Source organism: Pogona vitticeps, chromosome 1 (assembly GCF_051106095.1).
Source record: "Pogona vitticeps strain Pit_001003342236 chromosome 1, PviZW2.1, whole genome shotgun sequence".
Classification (NCBI taxonomy): domain Eukaryota; kingdom Metazoa; phylum Chordata; class Lepidosauria; order Squamata; family Agamidae; genus Pogona; species Pogona vitticeps.
The window spans coordinates 80430105-80441167 of record NC_135783.1 but is presented as its reverse complement, the minus strand read 5'-3'; the positions used below and the strand labels follow the sequence as shown (position 1 = coordinate 80441167).

General features: G+C 38.8%; 1 protein-coding gene across 15 annotated transcripts in view; it reads right to left on the bottom strand.

The window, feature by feature from the left end:
• NHSL1 (NHS like 1) overlaps positions 1 to 11063 on the bottom strand; it is a 201226-nt gene that overhangs the window by 12124 nt on the left and 178039 nt on the right. For 10 of the 15 annotated variants that reach the window (XM_020777385.3, XM_072996034.2, XM_072996057.2 and 7 more), the window contains one exon: positions 7720 to 7851. The exons of the other annotated variants lie outside the window; for them this stretch is intronic. In XM_020777385.3, coding sequence (XP_020633044.3) covers positions 7720 to 7851 — 132 coding nt within the window. The remainder of the gene's footprint in view (positions 1 to 7719; positions 7852 to 11063) is intronic. 15 annotated transcript variants of the gene reach the window in all.

The following is an 11063-nucleotide window of genomic DNA, read 5'->3' as shown; positions in this document are numbered from 1 at the left end:
GGTTTGCCTTCTGATGCAGACTCTGCTCCCAAATTAGATGATGTGTCAGTTCAGACTACAGATGACAGAGAGATCTGCAGGGACTTTAATTTAATAGTTACAAATAGTATGCTGGCGAGCAACCAATTACCTCGCTCCATAAGACGCACAGACTTTCCATCCCCCTGTTTTGTGGGAAAAAAGTGCATCTTATAGTGCGAAAAATACGGTACTCTGGCTTATAGTTGGAGAGGCTAAAGAAACCATGGAGGTTTGCTGTCTGAACATGATGGCTCTCATGTCTCTGGCTGGCTGTTCTTCCAACCAGCTAAAGAAAGAATTCAGGACTTCTTTTAGGCTTGCTTTAGTTAACATAGAGTGCTGGCTGCCTTTTGTGAACTGAGAGTGTTACCTTAAATGTAACTCACACCTCTTGTCACCTAGCATTGTTAAGGAAGATGAACGGTGGCCAGCAAGCTGACATTCAAGGAAGATCTTTTGTCATTATTAATTTTATCACAAAAGAATGTCCCAGCCTCAGACCTCACCAGAACACAGTTCCAAAGCCACTTAGGTCAGAAACCAGCAGGTTGTACAATTATATCACTATAGATAAAATCCTATTAAAATGGCATCTTCATGTCTCCAAATTGTAGTGTGATGGTGTGGGGGGAAAAGAGGGTGTGGCAGAGAAACTTTGTTATTTGAAGCATTGCAGGTCACTGCAAAAGAACGACTGCAATGAAATGCTTGCTCCTGAGCTACTCTTGAAGGAGGTTTTATAGCATGTCAGATAAGGAGTTCCCTCCCAGCACTTTGCAGTTATCTTGATTGTTCAGTGCAAGTGGACTGTGAAAAGTAAGGGCATTTGCCCCATAAATTTTAATAGCTGTTCAGGCTACATTCACTTGCTATTTTCCTTGGCAAAAACCACACTAGTAATAGAGAGAAAGGAAGAATAGGAAAAAGTTAGGGATAAGGCCACTTATAAAACACTGAACTTGTTTTTACTCTTTCGAATAAAATCAAACCTTCACACACAACTGTAATATATTTTGCTCACTTTTAAGGTACCTCTCTGCTCAAAAAAAAAAAAAAAAAACATAAACAGAAGCCCTGTTTCCATGGATGTCAGTGTGACTTTATCAGGAACTTCAGTGTAATGAGAATGTGACCTTTTGAATTTCTCTAGCCTAACAGGCTCCAGTGAAAAATTGTGTTATATCCCTTCATGCAGGGCAAGCAGTCTAATAAGTTTTAACAGCAAAGCTTTATCAAAAGGTTGATGGGAAAAAAGCCATTCAAATAACACAAATGAAGACAAATTAGAAATCATATCTACTTACTTTTAAAGTGAGAAAAATTTGCATTTTACTGAGTGGAAGAAAGGGTTTCCGATTCAAAGTGAAGCATGGATACAATATAAATCTGCACAGAGGTGTGTGACATGTTCACCTCCATACTTTGAAGGTTGATGCACTCCACCGCACCTTCCAAATGCTGATGCTAACTATTGTACAGTAATAGGGACATGGGCATTTAATCACAGAAAGGGCATTTTAGTCATATAAGAGATGCTTGAATAATGGCGTGACAATCAGCAACTCATCATGGTTAGAAATGAATATGAACGCCTATGGAAGAGGGTGAGTGGCCTTTGCAATTTGCAAAAAAGGGATCAATGTTCAAAGAGAGAGATTTAACACACACGTGCACACATATCCACTTGCTATGGAAGACTATCACCAGAATGGGCAAAAGCAGCTTTTTGCCCAAACAGTGGCCAAAGAATGGAGCTGGTTGACTACATCCTTGTTAGAATGTTTGCTTGACTCTAACCAGCAATTGCCCTGGAATTGCAGATCTAAAGGGAGACATGGCTTAGCCCCATTCATCAGTCAGTGGGATGAGTCTGTGTGGATCTGTATGTATGTGTAGGATTATAATTTTAATAGGAACTCTTGTAATCATTTGATCAGAAGGTACAATATAAGTATAAATAATAAAAGGGCATTCAGAGTTATCTGTAGAGAATCATCAAAGTCACTGTCTTTCATGCTGGTTATATCCATACCTTCTTTGAAAAGAAAGAACTAATGAATAAATATTGACAGAATCAAGATTATTTGCACTTGGTTTTTTTTTAAGGCAAGAGTGGGAGTGACTGAATATTAACAGGCTTATGTGAAATCTTAAAAAGCGGCTTCCTGCTTTAAAGGTTTCTCAGCTTGCATCCACATCATCAAAGTTTGGCAGGAAATAGAAGCTATTTATGACAAAATCCTTTGCTCAAACAGAAATGCCAAACCCATAATCCAGCAGCAACAAGAGTGTGTATCTGAGCTGAAATTCCTAACAAACTGGAAGAGATTAGTAATGAAGTTTAACTGCTTGGTGATTTCACAAGAGAAATTATCTTTATTTCTTGGCTCAAATCACATTATCTGGATAGAATTTATGAAGGAACAATATTCTTGCTTTGTGAAAGATCATACTCATGACTGATGATAAAGTGCCCATGGTGTGTTTGTTGCTCTCGAGGAGGGCCTCATAACTCTGAGAAAGCATTTCCATTTTTGACCCTGGAGACAAGGACATATACAAGGCAACCCTGGGTAATGCTGCTGCTCTCCAGTCTTTGCTGCTACAACTGGTGGAAGTATAGCTGGCTGTAACGTTGCTCTTGACCTTATTGTATGGCTCTAGCCAACAGCCATGCACTGCGGTGGATTGGAGAGTGGCAGTAAAGACTTGGAATGGGTAGGAGTTGGCCAAGAAGAAGGTATATGCTAACACTTGGAAACCTTGCTCCTCCATGAAGAGGGAAGGAGCATGGTCATGTGACAAAACTCCTTGTACTGACTGCAGAAAGGAGGCAGCTCCAGATAAGCCTTCTGTTTTTCACAACTAAACCTCACCTTTCCAAACTTATCAATAAGCAACAAACTGTGATTGTCAAACCTTGTTTTTAATTAAACTAGCACCCAGGCAGGGAACCTTATTTACTATAAAACATTTAAAGGTAGGGAGGGAGTTATGATGATTATGCTGATTAAGGCAATTAGCTGAAGGGTAATTATTTTATAGCAGAATCTGGGTAGGGAAATCATTTGAAAAAAATCTGTCGAAGATAATATCTGTGTGGTAAAAAATTAACTGCAAGTGGAATGTATTGTGTGCTGGTTTGTACATTTACAAAAAAAAACCATATCCAACAGAGAGGGGAATTTGTTGGCTATTGTTCTACCAACTTAAGTGCACTGTGGAAAGCCTTAAGATTCTATATAATGCTCTTTTTTGAAACTGTGCAGCCATGATTCCAAAAGAATATATGTACTTATATGCCACCCAGAGACCTTTGGGTAGTGTGGGTGGCATATAAGTTAAATAAATAAATACAGTTTAAAATTCAATTTAAGATTAAGTGGTGTTAAGAGGACTGAGATGTCATTCCACTAAATGCTGTACTGCTTCTGCATCTATTTTAGTTCTTTTCTCCTGTTCATCAATTTTTGCTTTACTGTTTATATCTACTATAAGTAAAGATTTGCTTATGTTCTTGATAGCTTTTGTGTGGCACATGAACCTAACACTCTTTTGTATTAATATTCTCACATTCCTTTTTTTACAGATTTACCTACTGCTCCATAGCAACCTTCTAAATGTCAAGGAATGTTACTCTAAGCAGCAAAACACACAACTATTCAACAAGCAAACTATGCAGATGTGATATAGTAGCACATATTTGCGCATAAGTAAAAATCACAAAACCCACTGCAGCTCAAAGTTTAGAATTCTTTCTGTGTAGCAGTGTGAATGGACTGTGCACATTACATTTGTTGCATAAAACCTTGGAGCAGGATGGACTTGATTTAAATCAAACTGATTTATCTCACAATTTAATTTTTTTAAATTGATTTTTTAAAAAAATTTAAATGGTAAAAAAGTGATATTTAAATTTTAAGTTGTCATTTAAATCAATCTGATTTTTTAAAAAAAATATTGATTTTTTTTAATCCACCCTGCCCTGGAGGTATCAGGTTTTAGACAGATCCCTCACACTTGACCCAACATTCTGCGTATGAGTGAGCACCCTGCACATTCTGACTTTCCCAGTAGAATCTCCTGAGCCCCAATCAAGATAAAGCTTTTGGATACACCCCTCACTGTCCCTAGATCTGCATGAAGAAAGAATTAACACCTACCGTTTATCATTGCATCATTACAAATACCCTAGAAAACAGGAGTAAATTAAGCAACTCTTAAATAATAAGAATGTAGAAACAAGAGAGACATGACGGCAGAGCAATGCTAACCTCTTCATAAACATTCACGAAACAACTGCTGCCATTTTATGACCAGGAGTCTCATAGAATTATGGAATTCATTCTAAAGAGACAAGTGTTTCTCGAGCAGCAGTTCCACATATAGGAAAACCAGTTTTGAAACTAACAACACTCTCAAAAGTGATTTATTAACATGTCTGAGACTCTGTAGCTCACAGAGATCAGCAGAGGAATTAAGATTTCTACACTGTAATTTGGACATGACTAAAGTAGCTTTTCGGATCTAGCACGTGTTTTACTTCTTTCTATACAGTAATGACAAGAAATCAATCTGTTCACCATCGCTGGACTCTCAGTCTTGAGCTCGATTTTTTTTAAAGATGCAGTACAGCCCCATAGCCATTGCTGACTGTAACTTCCTGCAATCTTCTTCATTGGAAATTCTGGCTAAGACTGATGAGAGAGAGAAGCCAACAAAATCTGGAAGGTCACATTTTGCCCACCACTACTCTAAGTTATGTAGGTACCCTCAGTCCCTGTTTGCTCTTATTAAGGGAGGCTGGGAAAAATGGACTTGACATCTGGATGCCTGCTGTCTACTAGTGTACCAATAGTTCTAGATTAGGCAACAATTGGCATGATGCATGGGATAGTGTCTGTTCTCCTTAGGAACAGCAGAGGAAAGAAGGGAGCAAGTTCAAGTTCAATCGGATTGTACATGCTTTGCATACGGATGGTAATAATGTCACCCTCTATCAGCAAAGTCTGTAATGGCATGACCTAATAAGAACAATGATTTTTGACCTATACTCCTTCTAATGTTGTCCTTAATCACTAAAGTGACATCCTTAGGCTTTCTCCAGTTTCATTTCTAGCATCTATGCACTCAGTACTTCCTAACTTGGTTGATCCCAATGTGAAGTCTGCTACATTTTTCCTTTATTTCCTTGATGTTCACCATAGATACTACTTCTTGTAACTGCTCATTAGTTTTTAATGCTCTCTTCCAGATTCTTCAGGGACGTGGTGGCACTGTGGGCTAAACCGCAGAACCCTATGCTGCAGGGTCAGAAGACCAGCAGTCGTACGATTGAATCCACGCAACGGAGTGAGCTCCCGTCGCTTGTCCCAGCTCCCGCCAACCTAGCGGTTCAAAAGCATGTAAATGCGAGTAGATAAATAGGGACCACCTTGGTGGGAAGGTAACAGCGTTCCGTGTCTAAGTTGCACTGGCCATGTGACCACGGAAGATTGTCTTCGGACAAAACACTGCCTCTATGGCTTGGAAACGGGGATGAGCACCGCCCCCTAGAGTCAAACACGACTGGACAAAAACTGTCAAGGGGAACCTTTACCTTTCCAGTTTCTTCAACAAGAACTCTCCTCTTTCATCAAAGTACAAGCACTGGGAACAGATGCCAGCTCTTCTGGACTTAAACACATTGACCAGCATCCTCCTCAGCCTGTTCCAGTTATTGCAACAGGCAACTGCACAAAAGTGATTGGACTTTTAATGAGTTTGTGCAAGAAGGCATTCACTAACTTCTTGCACATGAAAAAGCTCTGTTCTTTTCAACTGGGCAACGTCTGACTTGGTATGCCATGCCTATGGGAATTAAAACACCACAATTATGAAGAGGATATGCTGCTCACTGATTGAATTCTCATCAATATTACTGCATAAGTCACATTCATCTCCTTCCTTTTCTGTATTTTAGATTATTACAACCATTATAATAATGATTTTATTAACCAGAAATTGGAGATGCCATTTCAAGGTAAGGAAGGTCACCTGCAAAGCTCTAACTGCTTCGGGACCAAGGAGAACTTGAAAGTAGTCAGCTGCAAATGCTAACAAATTTCTTTTTCCAATAGTAAAGGTAAGGTAAAGGTTCCCCTTGACAATTTTTGTCCAGTCGTGTTCGACTCTAGGGGGCAATGCTCATCCCCGTTTCCAAGCCATAGAGCCAGCCTTTTTGTCCGAAGACAATCTTCCGTGGTCACATGGCCAGTGCGACTTAGACACGGAACGCTGTTACCTTCCCACCGAGGTGGTCCCTATTTATCTACTCGCATTTGCATGCTTTTGAACCGCTAGGATGGCGGGAGCTGGGACAAGCGACGGTAGCTCACTCCATCGCGTGGATTCGATCTTGCAACTGCTTGGTCTTTTGACCTTGCAGCACAGGCTTCTGCGGTTTAGCCCGCAACGCCACCACGTCCCGTTCCAATAGTAAGGGTGTTTAAACATTCTAACTATAATTTGACAAGTAATTTCACTCCTTTAGTGGTGTAACTGCAACTCTTACTCCACAATAGTGGAGGAAAAAAATGTTTCAAGTTCAGGCTTGGTTCTGGCTTTGTATGGGTGCCACAGGGTTTTCACCACAGACTAGCAGATTATAGTGTTGAAATAGTTAAAATAAATTGTAAGGACTCATTGCAGTGACTTTTCAGAAAAGAAAAATTACCTTTGAAAAACTAAGAGGCAGCTGTAACTGTAGCTAACTAACTCCACAATGGGGGAGGGAGGCTGGCTCACAACTATAGCAGTTAATTATTTATATATATATAAAAGCATTTCAATTTCTAGGCCCTGTTACCTAAAGGGCTACCTCTTCCCTTGCCATTCAGCTTCCTCTGGACAAATTTGACTTAAGGGAGTTAATGGAAGGAAAGTTTCCCATTCTTTCCTCTCACTTGGAGCTGCCAATATCATCTCAAAGAGAGATTCAGAGCCTCCCGTGTATAGCGCAGGATAGGATGCAGAATGCTGTTAGGAGAGGGAAGAAATGGATGGAGCTTTGCAATAATAATGCAAAGATGGGAGAAAGAGGTTTGAGCCAGAAACACCAGCAGTTTTTATTCCACCAAGCTATAGTTAAAGGTCTGGTTCCTTAAAAATACCCAGTGTTGGTTTATTTACGACGGACATTTCTTCACTCAAACTAGGACTCACATTCATTAATCTGAAATACAGTCACAATATTTGCTATGGAAGGACCAGCAAGAGAGCCAGTTCCTTATTGTTCACCTCAATAATTTGTTAGCAAATTATCAATTACTGGGAAATTTTCTTCTTCCCACCGTATGGCCCAACAAAGTACACACCAGTTAACATGCTGATTTGAGACTGTCTAAAAATAATAAATTGTATGCATACATTCTTACCCTCCTAGAGATTTCTCTTGACGCAGCACTTAAGTTCAAAAAAGCACAGTTTTGCATAATACGCAGTGCGATAACTGAAAGTGGCATTTTAGTTTCAAGTGAGTGCAAAGTAATCAGTTTTATGCATGAACTATTCTTTCCTAGTGATCAGACACATTTCATTTGAACTCTTAACAGGCTATCAGACTGTATTGACCTCATGAGCACAGGTAAATGTTATGATTTTAGTCACGATAAGCAGAAATTATTAATTGTAATGGAATACAGTTCTGATGAGCCATACCTAGCTCTCTTTGGATGCTGTCAGGGATTCCTGTAATAGTCTTTCTCCTTTTCACTTTCTTCGGCCGCCTTACCACAGTATCTGTGTAAATTAGAGACCTCCGTATGCTGGCTTGGCGGTCAAAATTCTCCCCTGATGTACAGTAGAACAAGCAAAGCACCATTACTTTCAAGCACGCTGACATCATGCACTTTCTTCCGCTTGTTTATTGTAGAAATGAAGAAAAGGCATTAATATATGATGTTAGCTCAGTCATACAGAGTGGATATACACTAAAGGAAAAGATACAACTTACAATCACTTTAAGGCTTAAACGTGGACAGGAGTTACATATATGCTCAGACCGAATCTTCATCTGATATAAGCATATTAGAAAGCCATAAATATAGCAAAGTCTTCTGGGGGCCTTATGATCCAGGTTCATCTTTTCATGTTGCTTGTGGGCCCACTGACAGCATTAGACAGCTTAGTAAATTCAGTTAAGCCTGAACAAAACACACACACACCAGTCTGTCTCTCATTCTGTTCCCAAACAGCCATGTCAATTACCATGTTTAATAACATCAATATGTAATTCCTCATACAGATGAGAATCACACCAGATTGCACCAGTAATTGCAGTTATGTTTAATCTTTGGATGATTCTCTGTTTCCTAACACTATTGAATCCAAATAGGTTTGGACAGAATCGAAATCCTTATAAGATGCATATAAAGGGAGAAAGCCTTAAAGTTGACTGTGTTGTATCATAACTGGAACCAGCAGCACTACGACAGGTTGAATAGCTTTAAATGTATTCACTTTTTCAGTGAGTTAATAACTTGGTCATTTAAAAAAAAATTTGCTTCCTTTAACATTTAGGATGATTTACAAATTAGTTGAAACACATGATTGTTTTAGAGTTCTGATTTTGCTAGTATTTTCCTTCTTAAATATTTTGCATTCATCAGATACTTGTCAATTCTATACATACACGCTATGAGTAATACAGAAGTTTCCATGGGAAAAATGTATTACTCAACAATTTCGCTCTGTTTTAATTCAAGTAAAGAATATATGTTTTAGGAATTCAGGCATTTGAATTCCTAAAAAAAAGTATTTTAAAACATTGAGATGACCAAGTTATTTCTCATTGCAAAGTGTTTCTGGCACGTGTTTGAATCTGCTCTGTGAGTTCGTCATACATGTCATCAATGGACCAGAACACTTCATCAGAATGTATGACATAAGGGAAACGTATGTAGGAAATGCCATTGACTTAAAAGATGCTAAGCAGCACACACTAATATGCAGCATGTGGCCTTCTTGGAAACACAGAAGCAAGGGCTTAGAGGCAGTTGTTCCATCACCAGTCACCCTATACAAAGGACTTGGATAATATTTGAGTGTGTGTATATATATATGGTGCTTTTTCTATAAAATTCTGTAACTTTATTAGGATGGCAAATAAGGGATATGAGAAGCATTGGAAATTTTACAGAATGAGCATTTTAGATCATCCGTAACCTCTTTTGCATATTCTGGGGGCAGACCATTGAGCATCACTGTGGATACAAACGAGGGTTGTAGTTGTCTTTTCCTGTCTGGTTTATCACATTTGCTAGACGTTTTGGTAAAATTATCATTTGGTAGATAGTTGCCTCTATTTATGGAAAGTCATGAGAATTAAAGCTGTTAGGACACTAGTATCTGAAAATAGATTGCATTTATTTTAAAAAAAATTATTAACCTAATCTTTTTGGCAGTCTTCTTTCACTGCAATTTGGCCACTTAATATTTAGTAAAATGAAATCTTTAGCAGAATACTGTATTTGCACACCTGCTTAAATGTTTCTTCTTGATCAAGAAGCAGCTTAGTGAAGTCGGTGTTAGATAAACACATGCTTCAGAAATTTGCTGAATGAAACCATTAATGTTTTTACTTGTGTCTTAGCTCAGGACAAACATCACCAATTCCTACTATCTTTTTGTAGCTGGTAAGACTTAATACCACAACACATCCCAAGATTAACATAGAGGACATAGTGTTTTGAAAAACATATGCCACCAGACTCTTATATCCTTTCCAAAGCAAGCTCAGCTCCTGCTGACCCAAGAAACTAAATCAATGCCCAAACCTGGATAGTCAGTCAGCAGTCTGCCAGATTAATGCAATGCCCCCAACGCCTTCAGGTTACCCATGGGATTTGTGGTACCTCAATCTGTTCTACTGGGGGGGGGGGGAAAGCACTGAAATGGGGGGGAGGGGAGGTTCATCTGTTGTGCAACCCAGTCAAAGGTCATTAATTCATTTCATTTAAAAGGCTCTTTATTTCTAAAATATACATCTAGGGTTAGTATTTTATTTCAAAGACATTAATACTGCATTATGATGAACAGCTCAGTCTAGTATCACTGACTGAGAAAGACAAAAATATCACCTTTCTGTGCAAAAAGAGAAAAGGGGACAAATAATATAGATTGTGATATTCAATACTCCTTTCCTTTCAAATATCTGATTACTCTGAAATATTCTTAGGAGCCTCTGATTACTGCATCGTACAAAAAAATCTTGCTAATATTAGGGTTGATAGAAATCATGTAAGAAAAAAAAGGAATAACTAAGTTAATGACTGTTAATCATTGACTGTTAATGAAATAAACCAAGTTGTCATAACCATTTATACTGTAATACTAAGCCCCCTAAGAAAGTGTCCTGGAGACCACTGGGCCATTCAGAATCTAACAGATTGGGAGATTGGACCTCAAACTTTTCCTCAAGATCCCTGCAGAACCTTCCACATCAGTCCTTAACCCCTGAACAATGTTGGGTGAGGTAAATGAAGATGGATTGAGGCATATTGTAGGAAGATTAGCCATGGGGATCTTCTATATGCAGGAGCTAAAGCGCTTTTAGTCTCCTATGCTCCTTACAGCTTCAGTGAAGATGTAGGCCAGCCTTGGGAGTTGAAATCCTGCTTCTCCCTCTTTTCCACCTTGCTGGCATGAGCCCACAGATTTTGAATGCAGTAGTACATCCACCTTTGGAATTCCTGCCTGTGCTTTGCTGGACTGCTGTGTTAATATGCATTATTTAACACAAAATCTAAAACTCAATAGATGTCTATACCACTACTGGACACACAATTAGCTAGCTGGACTGTGGCATGAGATTATAATCCAGTAATGGTAACATACAGTAAATCCTAAACTATTGTTTATTGCAGTGCACAAATGCCTGCCAAGTGTCCCTCACTAGTGGACAGTACTGAACTACATTTTATTTCCCTTCTTAAGTGCATAACTGCACAAAGGAACACTGTAAACTTAATTAGTTTTGCTCACAGAAAAACTGCAGTTTCTTT